Raw genomic sequence first — 17,865 nt, forward strand, 5'->3', positions numbered from 1 at the left:
AATTTATATTCGTCGATTCTTAACGAGTTTTTCCATAGCTTAAAAAATTGAGGTTAATAATATTCAGCATCATGAAAAAAAAAATAAAGATATAATTATATTTAGGTAATCACGATGTTTATGATCCAAAATGTACTATTTTCTTAAGAAACCATGTATTTAAAATTGTAAATATGTTAATTATCTTTTTTTAAACTCTACTAGACTATAAAATTTAATTCTTTATTTAAAATTCAGCTCAAAATCTTTTAACAATTAAGAAAGAATAATATTAAAACATACTAATAATAAACTCACCATAAAAAGATTTATCAATTATTTATGCAATTTATTTTTATGCAAATTTATCACTTTGCTTAAAATTTTGTTACGTACTTTTTTGGCTTTCTTTTGTTTAATGTATTTATGAGATTTTTATGAAAAAAGTTCATTGTACATTTCAGTCACGTTTATTATTTATTTAATTTCGCACAGAATTCGCGCCAATAAAAAAATGTAGGAAATTAAAAAGCAAAATAAAAGTAAAGGAGAATGACTAAAACCGAAGAAAACTAAATAAAAAATTGAGAAATATATCTAGCAAAAAACGGAGAGGAGCGCCAAATCCGAAGGCGTCAGAAACTGCACTGGAATTGGATGTGGAATTGGAATCGGGGAATCGAGGAATGGAATATATGGAAACGGGCGAAAAGCTTCCCACATACATAAATAATTAGTATGCATATATGTATGCATCTACCTATACATATAAACAAACAAATTCTGTGTGTATGTGTGTGATTGCATTTAAATCATAAAAATTTACAAAAAAAACTGAAACTTAACTAAACAAATGTCTCAGTTGCAGCAGCTCCTTCTTTCTTACTTCTCCTTTTTATCTGATTCGCCTGCTCCTCCACCTCCTCCACCCTCCCCCCCCCCCCCCCTTCTACTTGCTCTTCTCCTGTTTTCCTTTTTGCTTTTCTTCTTCGTCTTGCAATTCTAGTTGTTGTTGTTGTTGTATGTTCTCGCATTTGAAGAAAATTTGCTGACAATTGCAAGAGAATTGTTTTTGTTTTTATTTGATTTTTCCCCATCTATTTTGTTTTTGCTTTCGCTTCGCATTTCGCGTTAACGGTCAAAAGGAGAAGAAGGCGAGAAGGCGTTTTGTGGGAGGGGGTGAGCCAAAAGGAGGGGGGGAGGCAAGAGGTAGTCTTATTTCAATTTACAACCAAGTGACGAAGTATCACAATTCAATGTTTAAAGTTTTTATCACGTTGTGGACGTCAACAACAACAACAACAACAACAAGAACAAAAACAACAAAAGCAATGACAAATGCAGCGCCACACACAAACACATAGAAATAGTACAGTGGAACCTTGATAAACTATGATGGAAGTAAATATAGTTTATAATTAAACTTTAAACACAACAATTTCAGAAGTAGGAAATATGAGAATTAAAGCTGTCAATGAACCCTATTTAAGTTTCTTATAATTCTAGGGTTACCCTTATATTGTTTAATTAAATTATTGCCTATTTTCAACCCCTCTAAGATAATAAATATAGATAAAGAAAAAAAGAAGCAATACTTTTGATTTCTTTGATTACTTGATCCTATTTTTCTCTATAATTATAATTAAATATATTACAATAAATGATTTACGAAGCCTTTGTTAAGTCGCTAAAAAATTTGTTAAGGCTATTTATTGATTTGCATTTGATTTGTATTTTTGTATCAATTTTACCTAATTTTCTCTTCCAAAAATATATATTTTATCTGATATTATTCCACAACAATTAATAAATACGAGGCATTATATATAAGCATTTCTCCTTTACAAATTGGTAAAATTTAAAATTCTACGAATATTCTATAAAGTAGCCGAGTGAGACTCCACTGTACTTGGACGCTCGCTGGCTTTCCAATACACAAACAATAACAAATGGAGCAACTGCAGCCAACTGCCAGGCGACAGCTTCGGGCCAAGGGCGGGCGTGTGGAGGGTGGGAGAGGAGGATAAGGGGCTTCCAGGCCCCCCCCCCCTCTAACCAAGTAGGGAGCATGGACAGCAAAGAGTATGCAAAAAAGCCAAAGCAAAGCCCCTTTTGCTTGCTCCCGGGAGCAGCAATATGGTTAATATAGCGCGACATTTCATCCGCTGCTGCCGTTTCTAGCTTGCCCGTTCGCTTAGTCAGCTTCCCTCGACTTTTTTGGGGAAAGGGAAATACGGAGGGGGGGAGGCACTAAATGTTTAGTAACCAACTGAAATAGTAGCACTCGTGTTAGTATCGGTTCATGAAAAACGAACAGCAGCAAAATAGAAGTGAAAAAAATACAAAAAGAAAACAACAAAAAATAAATAAATGAAAACCATTTCGGTTTACATAGAGTTTCGCATGTAGCTACACGACTTGCACTTGGATTTGAATATGAATGTGCATACTAATCCACAGATGAGGTCACCTAAATAGGGAACAGCAAATTAGGTTTGCTTTAAACTAATTTAACTTTCGAGTTATTTGTTAGGGGCTTTAAGGAAACTGATTCCAATATTTTAAAGAATATTTTAAGGCCTTTAAGGAATTATTAAAAACTATACGCTTTTATTTTGAAGGTAACTTTAGGAATATAATATAATACATAATAGAAGTTTGTAAACCCCTGCACTTTCATCATAAAAATCATCATAACTAAGCCAAAAATACATTGATTTCAATTCGGATTGCATTTCAATGCTAGTTTTGGTTAGGTTAACAAATCTGTATACTCAATTTGAAATGTAAAAAAATTTGATTTTTTTTTTTAATTTTTAACAAATAATAACAAATAGAAAATAATGAAATTTTTGAAAATAATTATTTTCCACCGGACATAGTCAGATCGACTCGGCTGTTAATGCTGATCAATAATATATATGCTTTATAGGGTCGCAAATGACTACTTCACTGCATTTTAAGCTTCTGACTAAAATTAGAATACCATAAAAAGGTTATAATAAACTCTTAAGTAATGGAATAATTTAAACTAGATTTAAAATACATACTAAACTATTTTAATGCCCTTAACTGTTTAGTTGCAGGGTCAGTGGCGTAGTGGGTAAAAGCGGGCTCTGGGGCGGTATTGAGTGAGGAAAGTGGTAAGCAAACGACGTCAGCGTAAACTGATTACCACCGAACGGACGGACAGACGGACGGACGGACGGACAGACGGACGGACAGACGGACAATCTATGGAGCTGAGCTGCACTAGCGGCACGTACATAGCGCTATTTTATTTTTGGGAGCTTTAAAGCGGAAAGTAAGGGGGGTTGGGCGTAGGAAAAAACTATGGGAACCTTCGCTTCGGGAGTTAGGTTCACCCAATGGGGGAGACAGAACGACTCGACGACAACCCAAAAGTTCCAGTTAAAACCGACCGACTCTGCACACACATATGTATGTAGTATATATAGGAAGTCAGTCAGAGAGCCAAGACTTCAATTACAGCCAAGTCGCACCCATGATTGTGAAATTATAGCCAAACTAGCATAGGGTTCCCAGAACTGAACGAAAGGGAGGGTAAGACCCAGACCCGCAGAGCGATTACTAATTAATGGAACGTGCTAGCCTCTATAGCTTCTTTAGCTCGAATTACTATCAGCTTACAAAACAAAGAGAAATTGGAGTACATTTCTATTTTGGGAGGGGTTGCTTTGGCTATTTTGGTTCTATTTTGCAATATTATTATGACAAATCAGTATGATACTTATTAAGGGATAAGGGGATTGATTATAAAGTTGAATGGGTTTTGAATAGATTTAAGATTCTTTAGGGGATTTTCCTCTTAAGGATTAGAATTTTAAGTACTTAAAAATCTTCTATATCATTTTTGTTCTACATCAAAAAATCTATAATGAAATGTACTTAAAAATGAATCAAATATAAATTTTATAATATTTTTTTAAATAATTTATCCTGTGAGCTGATCCAAAAACTCTTTAAAATTAGAATTTCAAAGAAGTTCTAAAAAAACTTCAAAGAAGTTCTAAATTTAAAATGCTATAGAACCCAAAATACAACTTTTCTTTCTTTTAAAAAAAAATCATATAAATAACAGAGTCATAAATGATTCAGATATTAATTACAAAAATTTGTTTCCAAGTTAACTAAGCCCCTAATATGAATGAATCATCTTTTCTTAAACCCATAAGCCCTTCTCTCTCTCTCTCATCTCCAAAGATAGTTATCTCTGTAGTTATAATAGATAATGCACATTCATAATTTACTCTTCGTCATATAACAATTAATCTTATTCACTCGATGTTTTATCGCTATCAGCGACCGGCGGATTTTGTTATTGCCGAACATACATAGTTGGCATTCCCCGATCTTTTGCGAAACTAAAAACTTTTTAACACCCACCGCAAACTGCACGTAGTGAAATTTAGCTGCCAACTAAACCAAACATGCTGTGATCTAGAAAATGTAGTATCTTTCAGATGCACACACGCTTTTCCGCACACCCACACCCACTCCCACCCACACACACACACAGATACATAGATACTGTCTGCAGAAAAATAAAAGAAAATGCACAAAAAAAAAAACAGGCGCACACATAACTTCAACTTGGCATTCCAAGTGACTTTGCACGAAAATGAACACGTGCTGCTTTTAAGCCAAAAGGACAATGTGGCGGGTGGGGGGGGGGAGGAGCTCAAGGGGAGGGGGAGAGCAGAGTGGGCGGGGGGCTGGCAGCCACACCAAACCGCAGACAATAACAAAAGGCGTGCAGTTCGAGTGACTCACTCACTCGGCTCTCTTACTCAATGCAGTGGGCTCTCTTAGCAAATAGGAAAGAGAGTGAATATCACTTCCAAGCCTACAAACTTCTCATTGGAAGTTGCACTGTAATTAAGGGAATTGAGATTTCCAATAGCCCGACTTTAAGTTATAGTTCCTACTGTGTGTTTTTTTTTGGCACAACTAAAACTTAGTTGGCCGCCTGGGACTACGTATTTATGTATGTGGCTTTGCGGTTGCGGGTGTCTCCATGTTTATATGTACATATGTATGCATGTGTGCGTGCGCTTACATTGCGGTTCTGCGTCTGCCGGCAACTTTAGTGGCCCCGGCTAGACTAACTTTTAGCAAAAGTTTTAGGTTCGAAATACCTGCCACTAACTAAAACCACAGAGGCAGGCGGTGGCACACACACACACACGCAGAGGCAGAAGTTTCCCTCCACCACGCATCGAACTATGAAAATCAGAAAAGTTTGCAGACGAGAAATTTCCAGCAATGCATCTGAACAATGGGGAAAATGGACTTACCGCACCGCTGTTTGCCAACGCCATTGCCATTGAAGTTGGGGAGTTCGTTTTCCTTTGGTATCCACGGGGAGAGCTTGAATTTATGGTTAAATTTATCACAGAAATTGTAGCAATTGCAGCCAACACAGAAAAAAAACAACACTGACTATTTCGAATAACTGTAAACGAACAGCTGTCAAAGTGCGCGGGCCCACAGAGACAGGGTTGTTTGGCCGCAAAACAGCTGATGCAGACCAGGGGTGCCTCAAAAAAGCCGCGGGAATTTTAAAACTGGTAGGCAGAGGGCCATTATATTTTAAACAATCAAAATTAAATTAAACAATAATTTGTTTACATAGAAGGCACACCAAGGTCGTTGGATCTTTGAAATACACCCGAAACTCTGCCGTCGTCTGGTCTTTTGGTTGCGGACGGTCGCGGCTCTTCATCCGATTCCGTGTCATAGGACATATGCTTGATCCCGGCAGAGTGCTCCGAGGTCTGGTCACTGGTCATCATCCTGCTGGCCAAGTGCTGGTACCAGCGGAAACCACTCGCATACGCCTCGACACCTGGACTGATGAAATAGAGGCTAAGCGGTCGCTTGCACCTGTCCGGATGCCTCTTCACTTTGAGGGTGTGCGAATACAACAGGTCCAAGGCAAAGGTGAAGTGCAGAAAGTATATGGAAGTGGCGGTCAGGGCAAACATGGCATTGTCCCGGGTGCAGTTAAAGAAGTCAACCCAATTCGGTTTCTGGAACTGCTCCAATGTGGCCATGTACATGTGAGCGAACACGGTGACCAAGTGAATGATACCAAGAACTCCTGAGTGGGCTGCCTCATATTTCATCTTCGGTTTCTCGGCATAAAAGGAACTTAAAATTGATAATAGACCCATAATAATAGAGCCACCATAGGACCCGCACAGCAGGAAGACATGCGGCACGCCGTGATTATGGTAACAATTCCAATGGATGACGCAGCAGAGCAGGCTAAAGATCAGCTCCACCAACTTGAACAGGAACCAAACGGGCTTCTTGGAACGCACCTTCATGGCTTTCGCTTTTCTCAAATAAATTTGAGTGAGTCAAAGCTGATACAGAGATACATTTAAATTCCGGATTACAGACTTGTGGATACAGGCTACTACGTCTAAGGGGAAGCTAAAGCTAAATCCTAATTACTTCCGCCAGTACTGAGTGAAACGATGGATCTGCTCCACCAGTGCCGGCATTACGGCCGTTATGCTCACATCCAGCAGACTCTGCAAATGCTGCACCGCCTCCTCATCCGTTAATCCCAGCTGCAGATTCTCCTCCACCTTCTTCACCGCCTTATCTGGCTCCAGAGCAATATCCGGCACGGTGGCATCCACCATTAGCGAGAATAAATTGAGCATCACATTGGCATGGCGTCGCAGATGCAAATAAGCCGTGTAGCATTGCTTCCGGAACTCATGATGATGCTCCGAACTAATGCCACCCATTGCCTCTACCATCTCCTTGCTGAGCTTCATGGGCGGCGGCATGGGTTTAGGATCACGGCCCAATATATAGCCGAAATCGATGTGGAAGAGCTTGCCATTGGTGGTCAGTAGCAGGTTGTCCAAGTGACGATCACCCACGCCTAGAAAATAAAAGCAATTATAAAGAGAACTTCCTTCTTGAGAGAAAGGACTCACCCAGCAAATACGTAATTACACAGTAGCCAGCACAGCTCTTGATATATGTGTCCATAACCTCCGCCGATATGCCATACGGTCCATTATCGCAGGGATGATGCTTCCGGAAGAAGTTGTGGATGTTACCCTCGCGTGCCAAAACCTCGGCCACTGTGCAAGAGTCCACATACTGCAGGAAACCATGCTTAGAGCTGGTGGCCAGCACCTTGTAGGGAGTCAACTTCAGATCGAGGTTCTCACGTCGCAGCAGCTTATCCATCAGCGTGATCATCTGCAGGATGAGCTGATCCTGACGCAGATCATCGCCATGCTTGAAAATTGCTGCATACTCGTGCTGAGCAATCGATGTGACAAATGTGAGTCTAAAAGAGTTCAAGGAATGAAGATAATGAAGAGATTCTCTTTATATTAGGTGGAATAACTCACTTGGCTGGCATTAGGGCGCTCTTAAAGAGTGACGTACGCATGGGCACAATCTTAGTGATGTAGATTTCCGGATCCAGGGGAAATGGAATCGGCTCAAAGTTGGTAAAGTTCACCTTGAACATGTCCTGCTCCGACAGCAGCTTCTGGAACTTTTCCGTTTTCTTATTGCGATTGCCCGGCTCCTTGGCCACCAGCTTAACAAGCTTGACCAGCTCGTCTATAAAGCGACGTTGCTTGCGGAGATTATAGAAGATGCCGCGAAGATTGAAGTTGCCTGAAGATAAAGATGAAGTGTATTACATTCCTATTTCGTAGTTTCTCGCTCTCCTTCACTCACCATTCTCCAAGACCTTGAGGAACATCTTAAGCACCATGGCATACATATCGTGTGCCCGCTCATCCTGCTTCCTTACCGATTCCACCTCCTCCACCTCGATGGACAGGTACCAGTAGAAGTAGTTGGCCAGCGTGGCATTCGTGCAGGCTCGCTGGATGAGGAATGTGCAGAGATTGGCCGGAACACTGCCAAAGCTAATGCCCTCGGCCAGCATCAAAGCATTGGAATTGGAGTCACAGGGCAGGGAACTGCCGCCAGGTGTAGCCGGAGTCGACGGACCCGGCGCTGTCGAAGATCCCTGGCCGCCTGCGGATCCAGGACTCACTGACTTGTCACTCTTGATGGCAGCCAAGACACTGGCCGCTCGCTGATTGGCTGGAATAACGGAGGCATGGAGACCACTGCTGGCAGCACTCAGATCCGAGAGGCTGCTCTGATCCAACAGCGAGCCATTGTCATCTAAGATGGAGCGCACTACATCCCGTTCGGGAAAGATGCAACCATGCAGGTGAACAATGTGCCGAGGATCTTCGTATTTGAGAGCCTGCACCAGCTGAAGCAGATACAACAGAAGATCTTCGTCGGGAGCTTGAGCCAAGCGACTAACTGCATACTTTCGGACTTGGGGATGGGTAAATGTGGGACTCAGTAGCTCTAGGGCATCCTCCACATCCATGGGCGCCCAGTTGGCCAGCATCCAAAGCGCCTGGGTAACCTCATCCTCCAGCTTCCAGTTGATGCACTTAAGGAACTTGGTTAGAGCCTTTTTGTGCGAGGAGAGATAGAAGCGGAACTTCCACACCAAATCCTGCTCCTCGCTGCTCAGCACATACGTTGGGGGATACCTGTACACAATGGTGTGGAGCTGATCCCGAATGCTAAGGGAAAAGAGAAGTGTTAGTGAGGAAGTTGTTTGAGATGAGATAAATAGCTTCACCTGGCTGTGGGCTTGGCATCTCTGTCCGAGATTCCAGAGCGTTCCGAACGCGCTAGGCGATGGTGCTTTCTCTCCACCAGGTTTTCCTTTAAGAAATAATGAATTATAGCTTAAGATTCAGCTGGAAATAAGCTCCAAGCTCCTTACCATTTGAATCTCTGAATCCGGCACGGATACCAGCTTGGGCTTGGCTGGCAGCTTGTATTTGACATCGCCCTCTGCTTCGAAGTAGACCACTGCATACTGAAGATAAAACAATAGATTTAAAGCTCAACCACAATTCCCACATCCTCCAGACACACTCACATTATACGTATCGTCTACGACAATTGCAGGAAACTCAATCATTAGAAACATGTAGTCCGACATGCGCTTCTCCCGCTCGTTGATCACCTCAATCTCACGGAATGTCAACCTGTCCAGCCAGTCCACCTTTTGTACCTGTCCGTTGCGATGCTTCTTGGCCAGCTTCCCTAGGCGCTGCATCTGGGATTTGGAGGACTCCTTGCCCTTGCCAGGCGTTCGACTGGGAAAGCTGCCATCACCCTCAACACCCAGCCAGACTCGCAGATCGTACATCCCTTGGCGGAACATGCCATCCTTGCCGAACACCGAAATGGAGGTGCCACCAATCACAGTCGTTTGACCAGCGCCCGAGCAGTCCAAGATGGTCAGCACAAGCATGGCGCTGCGCGGCAAGTCGGAGAACTGCAGCGGCAGCGACACCCACTCGTTCCAGCTCCAACGCTTGCCAAAGGACTTGTACGAACTGGTCACGGGCAGGCAGTAGGGTCTGCCCTGGTTGAACACCTGCAGGCGCACCTGGAACGAGGGGTGCTCCTCGGAGTACAGGCCCGAGAAGCGTAGGATTGGGTCATCCAGGAGCTTTTCATAATCTGGCTGCCGCTTCTTCCCCTCGAGGGTGCCACTGAAAATGACAAAGGTTTTTCACACTCCCGAACGCTTTTCCAGGCTTTTTCTCGCCGCGGAAACACTTACACCTTGATCTGGACACGTTCGTGAAGCGAGGAGCTGTGTATGTAGCGAAAATGGTCATCGGGTTGGTCCATTTTCCCTATGTTTTTCTCAGTTTTTCATTACTTCGCAATTTTTCACGGAACAGCAAAAACAACTACCCACAACAGATAACAGCTGTTGCGAAAATGAGAGTATGGCAACGCCACGGTATTGAAGATGTGAGCTGCCAATCTTTTGTGTGGTGTGCCCAGCGGCCGTGAAGGTAAATAAACCCACTTTAACTTTTAAACTGAACGCGTGTTTCGGCAGCTGTTGCTTGTTTACATTTTATAAATTCAATTAAACTACAAGTTTTTCGTTAATCTAACCTTCTGCAATGTCCGCAAAGGCAACGATAGAGTTGGCACTAGACCGGGTGGACTGGCGAGACCTGGGCGCCCACCCCGAGAACCTGCCGCGAGTCTACACGCCCGGTGAGGTGCTGATGCCGGAAGCGGGTTTCATGCGCGGCCACGGCACCTTCGTGGAGGATGAGGATATCAAGGCATCGGTGGCCGGAGTGGTTGAGAAGGTCAACAAGCTGATTTCAGTGCGTCCGCTCAAAAGTCGCTATGTGGGCGAGATCGGGGACGTGGTGGTGGCCCGCGTCATTGAAGTCCAACAGAAGCGATGGCGCGTGGACACCAATTCCCGACTGGATTCCATGCTCCTGCTGTCGTCGGTGAATCTACCAGGTGGCGAGCTGAGGCGGAGATCGGCCGAGGACGAGCAGATGATGAGACGATACCTGGACGAAGGAGATCTCATCTCGGCGGAAGTGCAGGTTCTTCTCAAGCTTTAAACTTCCCTGTTGATTTGTGATTAATAATGATATTCTTCTCCAGAACATCTTCGAGGAAGGTACTCTCTCCCTCTATACACGCAGTTTGAAATATGGCAAACTGTCGCAGGGCATCCTGGTCAAAGTCTTCCCCGCCCTCGTTAAGCGCCGCAAGATGCACTTCCACAGTCTGCCCTGCGGTGCCTCTGTGATCCTTGGCAACAATGGATATATCTGGATAGCGCCCACAAAGCCTTCAGAGCAGGAGGGCGGCGAGGGAGGATTCGCGCAGAACCTGAACGAGCACTTGCCGCGTAGTGAACGGGAAGTGATTGCCCGGCTGAGAAACTCCATCCTGGCACTGGCCAAGTGCAAGTTGATGCTCTACGACACCAGCATTCAGTATGCGTACGAGGAGTCCCTCAAGTACGAGACCCACGAGCTGCTCCAGCAGAATGTCATCTATTATATTGGCGAACAGACGCAGGCGCGGTTAAGAGTCTCTGACGAATAGTGTTTCAAATTTATAAATAAATTTTTAAGACAAGTTAAAGCAGTACCAGCGGCAAGCAGTTTAAAAATACCAAAAACTATCGATAATCGATAACTTTCACTCGCCAGTCTGGCCACTCTCTGGGCTTGCCCTAACTTTCCGGCAACGCTGGCTAGGTTCGTGAAAAGAAAAGACGCCGAATCAGATTGTTTTCTCTGCTCTTATTTCTAAACCATAGTAAAGTCGTGTGTGTGCAGTGTTTACAAAATATCAATTAATTAACCATCAGTCGCGGTGCAATTGTTGAAATGGCGCAAAGTGCTCGCGAGGCGTCGCTGGGCGTCAAGAAGGTCTGCCGCTTCTGCCTGTCAGAGCAGAAGCTGACCTCGATTTTCGTGGAAAACACGCGCATCAAAACAAGCGCCAACCTGCCCCTGCAGATAATGGCCATAACGGCGATCGAGGTAAGTGGCGGTTCTAACTTGCACTAAAAAGAAAACAAACACCACCCATTGCCCAAAGAGAGGTTTTTGAACCCACTGTGCGTTGGCGTCTCGGCTAAGTTTATCTCGGCCGTGTTTCCAAAGAGGAACCCCGCTGAAAGGCTCCCCTCCATGTCCTCGCCTGTTGGCCAGTTTTCCGGCGGAGTTTCCCACAGGGGAAACTGTGTGAAAAACCCATTTCAATCAATAGCCGTGACAACTGTACCCCGGACATGCACACACACACACATCTGTCGAGTCAGCTGTTCGGGGCTGGCAATCAGTCAGCTGTTGATTATTTTTCTCTACTCTTTTTGGCGGGAAGAAAAGTAAATAAATATTGTAATTATCAAGATTCAGAACAATGTAAACATAAATTTGAATATTTTCTTTTCAATTGTTTAAACACTACAAAATCTTTTACTTTATATTCATACTTCATTTTTATTCGGTTCATATCAAATATATATAATATGTAAATGTTCTTGTATGTATAAATCTTCATTATATCTCTTATCTCTAAAATTTGTGGGTTTGCTGATGGGCAAGTGTTTCTTATAATTAGGGCAAGTCGTACATTTAAGTGGTTAAGCGAATTTCGTCAACGATAAGGCCTGAATTGGGGTGTTGGGGAAATGAGGAATGAAGGAAAAGTCGGTCATAAAGCTCGTCATATCTCTCGGGATAATTGCAAGCGTCTAAAAACTAAACTTGAAGTGAATTGGAATCCAAATGATCATTGCGGGGGCATTGAGTGAGCGCTCAATCTGAGGTAGAGAGAGATCGTCCATTTAGCCAGCCTTATTGCCGTTGGGCTTGTCGCTGAAGCGCAGTATGCGCGTCAGCATGGAGGTGAGACATGGTATTTGCTTCTGGCGATCCATCATCGGGGTGGCGGGCACGTTCGACTCAAAGTCTATGGCCACACGCTGGTTGACGAAGGTGAGCAAAGTGAGCAAGTCGTACTTTTTGCCATTGGTGTTTAGCTCTTGGATCAGCGACTGCATATACCAGGAGCCATTGTTGATGTTGCGCCACGAGTAGTAACCTGAAAATTAACCAAAAGCTATTAGAAAAGCTCCTTTACAAATTGCCGGCTAGGGTCCTTACCCGGAATCGTGGAATAGGAGAAGAGAAAGTCAGCGTGTATGGGTATTTTGTAGCTCATGGAGGACTCGCCATCCGTTTCAGTCACGCTCTTCTCCAGCATCATGCCGCCATCCAAGCGGTCGCCCTGGCAGGCCTGGATAAAGAACAGCTTCGGCTTGCCCGCCAGAGTGGGACAGAAGGCGGCGGTGAAGTAGTGCCAGATATTATCCAGCTTGTACTGTGTATCCTTGGCGTACAGATATCCATGTTCGCCGTGCGACAGTATGGCCACAGCCAGGCAGTCGTTATCCGTGTGATCCTGCACGGCGGCCTTTTCGATCTGCTTGAGAATGTCCCGCAGCTTGCAGTCCTTGTGCACGGCGACCTTAAAGCCCAGATTCTCGAAGGTCTTGCTAAGCTCTTGGGCATCCACATTAGTGCCGGTGCGAGACTTCAACGTGGGTATGTCAAAGAATTCATGGTTGAAGATCAGAGCCAGGCCACGGTTCTTGTGATTCATGTTGTATTCGCTGGCATATCGCTCCACGGGCATTCGGGCCACAAACTTGTTGGCCGGCAAGACGGCGGCGGCGCTGCGGGGTGAAGTTCAGAAGAATAAGTTAATAGAAAATCATATAACAGATTCGATTTGCTAGCCATTTGGTCGGAGCGATAAGATAAGATAAGGCCACTGGCCGAAATAAGCTATGATTAATTGCCGTTTTTCTGTAGTCTTTGCATAAGCAAAATCAAACAAAAGAGTAGTTTTCACGATAAGAAAATGGGTCTTTTTCGATTTCAACAATTAAAGGAATCCTATTATTGATTATTAACAGTTCTTTCTATGACTAAGGCAGGCTTTAAGAGCTCAAGAGGGCTATATGAACAATCAACAGGAACTTAATAGGATCAAGACAGTTGCCAGTCGTTACTTTTTCGATGTGAAAACATAGAAATTTGTTATTGAAGATAGTTTTCGTTAAAACTATATCCGGAAATGCGACCTTATTATATTCTTTGATATTTTATATGTCTATGGTTATTATAGAGAACTTCATAGATAAGTAAGTGGGTTGTAAAATCTCCCAAGACCGTGAATATAATTATTTCTTTATATTTAAAATAAACTACGTAGTGTTCTAAATGTTCAACGATTATTGAAATTATTTTGGGATAATTTGGGCAATTTTGGTATTTATCAAAACAGATAAGATTCAATTTGATGATCAATAAATGATCGAAAAATAGGAAATAATATTTTTGTCTTGATAAGATAATTAATTTTTGGAAAGCAAAAGCATAGCTCGATAAGGAACTTCAGAAAAGAAATGGGTTTTCCCGAAATAACTCTTTAAGTGCGTTTTAGAAACTGGAATTTCCAGGCAAACTCCTTTTCCAGCATCGCAACTCCCTTTCCAGTATCGAAACAAAAACAACAACACTGATAAGAAGGGCAGACAGGCACACACAAACACACATACATGCAAAGAAAGAGAGAGAAAAAGATGCCGGAGAGAGCGTGGACACTTACCTAGCTGCAATTGCACCACCACCAACACCAGCAACAACAAGCGGCTCCGCCGTACAGCCCTTGGCATCGATACTATCAGCTATAATGCTGAGAACATTGTAGTTTCTTGTTATACACTCGTCCGTCATTTTGTGTCCCTCTTTTCGCCTCCGCCGAGGGTCTGGTCTCCGTCTCTCCTCTTGTTTTGATTGTTTTGTATTTCTCCTTGTGCGTCCGCCGCTTTGCCTTTTGTTCGGCTCTGCCTTCTTTTCTGCCTTCTTCTTGTGATTCTCCTTCTCCACTTAGCTGTTGCGCCCTTTTAGCATTTGTTTGTAGTTGGAATCTTTGGTTCTTTTACCGAAATGTTTGCTAAACTTGCACAGCACAGCTGTTTATTTCAGCTTTTGTTGAATTAACAAATATACAAATGTCCTTTTATGGAGCCGCCGTGTTTAATCAATCAAACTAACGGAGGTTAAGCGTGTTCACGAAAACAATTGTATCTGTAGTGGTGTGTATGCACTTGCCGCCAAGTAAGACTAAGTGTGCCTGCCGCATTTTTCGATTTTAACGCCAGAAAAGGTGTGGGGTTTTTCATTTAAAGGCAACTGGTCACACTTATTTGGCCTATAACGGAAAACCAAACCGTTTTAACAAGTCTTCTGCAAGTTTATTAAAATTAAATATTCTTAGGTCTGCGATGGCGACGGAATGCCTCAATACATCTGTCTGGACTGCCGGCTCCTCTTCGAGCACTGCTACCGCTTCAAGCAGATGTGCAAGCGGGCTGAGACGCTCATCCGCCAATATCCCTTGACAGGAAACTGGCCTGCACCGCTGGAGAAACCCCGGGCTCCCATGATAGCCAATCAGGCTGCTGCTCCACCCAAGAAGGTCACCACGTTGCCAGTTAATTCGCCCGAAGGCAAGCCCAAGAAACTGCTCAACACCATGGCGAAATCGAACAAGGCCATCATTGAGAATGTCCAGGTGCTGGAGACAAGTTTGCTAAACAAGAATGCCGCTTCAACCGGACGCAAAGCCCAGGCCTATGAGCTGAAGGTGGAGAACAACCAGGACTTGACAATGGACGATGTGCACAGTATGCTGGAGGACATGGCCAATGAGCTAAATGATGACATAGAGAAGGCACAGGCGAAGAACTCACCCAGCAAGCCCAAGGTGCTGAACAAGTCTTCGATTCGAATCCTGAACAAGGGACCCTCTGCTCCCATTGAGCCTCGCATCGCCACGCCCCAGGTTCAGAGGGACGAGAGTGGCAATGTGGCCATTGTGACAGAGATTCTGGAACCCGGCAAGATTATTTCGCCCGACGATTTGATCAAGAACGCTGAAAAGGTGGCAACCAACGTGTTTCCGTGTCCCGATTGCGACCGATCCTTTCCGCTGCAGCAGTTGCTCGACATTCATATGGTGAACCATAAGCGGGAGCGCAGCTTCCAGTGCTCGGATTGCGAGCGCAGCTTCTTCAGCAAGTACGATCTGCAGAAGCACGTCTTCGTCCACACCGGCGAGCGGCCTTTCCAGTGTACCGTCTGTTCCAAGGCCTTCACTCGAAAGGCCCTGCTTCATCGGCACGAACGTACGCACACGGATATTCCCAAGTTCATATGCGTCTTCTGCGAGAAGCCGTTCATCTCGCGCCAGGAGATGGAGACACACGCTGAGCGTCATACCAAGAAGCGGCCCTTCCATTGTGGCGTCTGCAGCAAGTCGTTTGCCTTTAAGCAGGGATTAGAGCGACATGAGGTAAGTCAAATAAGATTAATTACATATTAAATGGATAATAAACCCCTTCTCTTTTAGGTCATCCACCAGACCAATCTGCCCTTCCCCTGTCAGCACTGTAACCGCTCGTTCCCCACTTCTAGCAAGTTGGCTCGTCACCTGGTTGCCCATGCCGGCAAGAGGGCTTATCCATGCAAATACTGTTCTAAATCTTACATTCTGTCGCATCATCTGTCTCGGCATCTGCGCATGCACAAGCAGAGCGCCTCGGAAGCCTCGTTTGTGTGCAGCGAGTGCAAGGAAACTTATACCAGCTATGACCTGCTGCTGGAGCACTCGCTGACCCACGCCCTGGAGACTTTGAAGTGTCCGCTGTGCCGCGAGAATATCGACTATGCCGACGAGGTCGAGGCTCACATGACGCAGCACAAGAATGAGCGGTTTGCCTGCGAGTTCTGCGATCACATCTTCTTGAGCGAGGCGCGTCTGCGGATGCACATTGAGGATGACCATGTGGTGGACATGATGCCCTATCAGAACGAAGGAGCTGAGGGAATTGAAGCCGAAAGCGCCGAGGGAATCGAGGTGGAAGATCTGGAGGAACAATACGAAGAGGTTGAGATAAAGCCAGAGGAGGAGTTCATAACGGAATACTTGGAAGACGATACTCTGGATGATGATCATTTGGACGATAGCGATGGTTCCTATGCACCGCCGCCGCCATCAAAGCAGCGCAAAGTAGGAAAAGAATCTTCAGAAGTAAAGCGACAGACTCGCAGTCAGGATAAGCAGGGGACTAATTCGAAGACATCACCAAAGGCGCTGAATGTCAAGAAAGACACAAAGTCACCGCCCACGAAGGCAGGACGCTTTCTGACCATTGCTGGCAAGATTACGAACAAAAAGTCACCTAAATGAGCTTAGTTGAGATTATTATAACCATGTTTTATCATACATATTAAATAAGCTATGTATCCGAAACGAATGTAACCACTGGCTCCCACATCACTGCACCTTTGGGTGCTTCACTTACACTTGATTTTGATCTTTATTCAAGCGCCGACTGGAGGAGTCACTTGTGTGTCTTGTGTTTCTGTGTATTTCCGCCTTAAGTTTTGTATACAATAACGATTACATACAGGAGTCCCGGGTGGGTCTGCCATTACCAAACATCTGCTGCATTAGCCCCTCAACGGAATAGGTGGCCATCCATCTAGTGCTCATAGCCATCGGGCAGAGGGTTGACATGGGGGTTGTGGAACAGGCTCTTGTTGCCCTCGCCCCAAGGGAAGCGCTTCTCACGGCGACGCAGATAATCGTACTTGACGAACTCCTGGCGGGGATGGTCGTGCTCCTCCTGGTGCTTCAGGTAGGCGTTCAGCATGCACAGACCAACGGCGGGAACGGCCACGAAGAAAGACAGGCGCTTCCACACCTTGTAGCCACCTGCAAGGAAAACAAAACGTTAGAGAAATGTTGCCAGAGGATTCTTGCCCAACAGCCCAAATTACATAACCTTAACCTTACAAAATCCGGGAAATTGGACGATGGGGCTCCAAAAAGGACACTTACCGGAGTGCTCGCCGGCGGTGGCGGCGGTTCCGGACATATTCCTGGCGGCAGTAGCGCCAAATTGGCGACGAATTGCGTGATTTAGGATAGCAGACATTATTTTCATCGATTCCAAGCCCCGAATGAAAATTAAGTATTTTGACAGTTCAATAGGGGTGAGCCAGCCAAGCGATATATACCGATATTTCGTGATTTGTACGGTGACTTTTAGCAAGGGGACCAAGATCGTAAAATAAATAAACAATTTGGTGCTATTAGTTTATCCTCCTAAAGTATTATATTTTCAGTAAAGCTAACGTACTGTTATTAATTTTCATTAAAGCTAATGCTACATTTAGTTTTATATATGTATGTCCATTTGTTAGCATAGAATTGAAATCCGAATTGAAATCAATGCATATTTGCCTTAGTTGGGATATTTGAATAAGTCTAATTTTTCCAAAAAGATATATTATATAAATATATTGGTCTAAAGTCCCTATAATAGACATATTTTAGGTCTTCTAGATGAAG

At 44.2% G+C, this 17,865-nt stretch overlaps 7 protein-coding genes across 8 annotated transcripts in view; 2 read left to right on the plus strand and 5 right to left on the minus strand.

The window, feature by feature from the left end:
• The window catches only part of apt (apontic), a 47,346-nt gene extending 41,918 nt beyond the window's left edge, over window positions 1–5,428 (minus strand). Inside the window, exon 1 of one of the 2 annotated variants that reach the window (XM_020948789.2) lies at window positions 5,298–5,428. In XM_020948789.2, the coding sequence (XP_020804448.2) occupies window positions 5,298–5,327 (30 nt within the window). In that variant the 5' untranslated portion in view covers window positions 5,328–5,428. Of the gene's footprint in view, window positions 1–297; window positions 630–5,297 lie in introns of those variants that run through there. The other variant, XM_086827232.1, reaches the window with a different exon arrangement.
• A 131-nt stretch (window positions 5,429–5,559) lies between these two features.
• Window positions 5,560–6,332, minus strand: LOC110181129 (uncharacterized). Its single transcript, XM_020948800.2, has one exon. It carries the CDS (start codon window positions 6,330–6,332, stop codon window positions 5,628–5,630), a length of 705 nt encoding a protein of 234 aa, XP_020804459.2. The 3' UTR covers window positions 5,560–5,627.
• Window positions 6,333–6,355: 23 nt separating this feature from the next.
• Window positions 6,356–9,875, minus strand: Pi3K59F (phosphatidylinositol 3-kinase 59F). Its single transcript, XM_020948796.2, has 8 exons — window positions 9,659–9,875; window positions 8,966–9,587; window positions 8,807–8,902; window positions 8,660–8,745; window positions 7,723–8,600; window positions 7,386–7,659; window positions 6,960–7,321; window positions 6,356–6,904 (listed from the first exon to the last, which is right to left on the minus strand). Exons 1-8 carry the CDS (start codon window positions 9,727–9,729, stop codon window positions 6,459–6,461), a joined length of 2,835 nt encoding a protein of 944 aa, XP_020804455.1. The 5' UTR covers window positions 9,730–9,875; the 3' UTR covers window positions 6,356–6,458.
• Window positions 9,876–11,010, plus strand: Rrp4 (exosome complex component Rrp4). The gene is made up of 2 exons (XM_020948799.2): window positions 9,876–10,460; window positions 10,522–11,010. The coding sequence occupies exons 1-2, from the start codon at window positions 10,014–10,016 to the stop codon at window positions 10,969–10,971; spliced, it is 897 nt and encodes a 298-aa protein (XP_020804458.1). The 5' UTR covers window positions 9,876–10,013; the 3' UTR covers window positions 10,972–11,010.
• A 63-nt stretch (window positions 11,011–11,073) lies between these two features.
• pita (zinc finger protein pita) lies at window positions 11,074–17,216 on the plus strand. The gene is made up of 3 exons (XM_020948797.2): window positions 11,074–11,414; window positions 14,725–15,801; window positions 15,859–17,216. Exons 1-3 carry the CDS (start codon window positions 11,259–11,261, stop codon window positions 16,696–16,698), a joined length of 2,073 nt encoding a protein of 690 aa, XP_020804456.2. The 5' UTR covers window positions 11,074–11,258; the 3' UTR covers window positions 16,699–17,216.
• Window positions 11,851–14,572, minus strand: Dcp-1 (Death caspase-1). Its single transcript, XM_020948798.2, has 3 exons — window positions 14,053–14,572; window positions 12,543–13,114; window positions 11,851–12,480 (listed from the first exon to the last, which is right to left on the minus strand). Exons 1-3 carry the CDS (start codon window positions 14,178–14,180, stop codon window positions 12,224–12,226), a joined length of 957 nt encoding a protein of 318 aa, XP_020804457.2. The 5' UTR covers window positions 14,181–14,572; the 3' UTR covers window positions 11,851–12,223.
• levy (cytochrome c oxidase subunit 6A levy) lies at window positions 16,810–17,489 on the minus strand. The gene is made up of 2 exons (XM_020948801.2): window positions 17,353–17,489; window positions 16,810–17,226 (listed from the first exon to the last, which is right to left on the minus strand). Exons 1-2 carry the CDS (start codon window positions 17,456–17,458, stop codon window positions 16,994–16,996), a joined length of 339 nt encoding a protein of 112 aa, XP_020804460.1. The 5' UTR covers window positions 17,459–17,489; the 3' UTR covers window positions 16,810–16,993.
• Window positions 17,490–17,865: the final 376 nt, after the last annotated feature.

Source organism: Drosophila serrata, unplaced genomic scaffold (assembly GCF_035046125.1).
Source record: "Drosophila serrata isolate PLE 108 unplaced genomic scaffold, ASM3504612v1 contig_165, whole genome shotgun sequence".
NCBI classification, from domain to species: Eukaryota; Metazoa; Arthropoda; class Insecta; order Diptera; family Drosophilidae; genus Drosophila; species Drosophila serrata.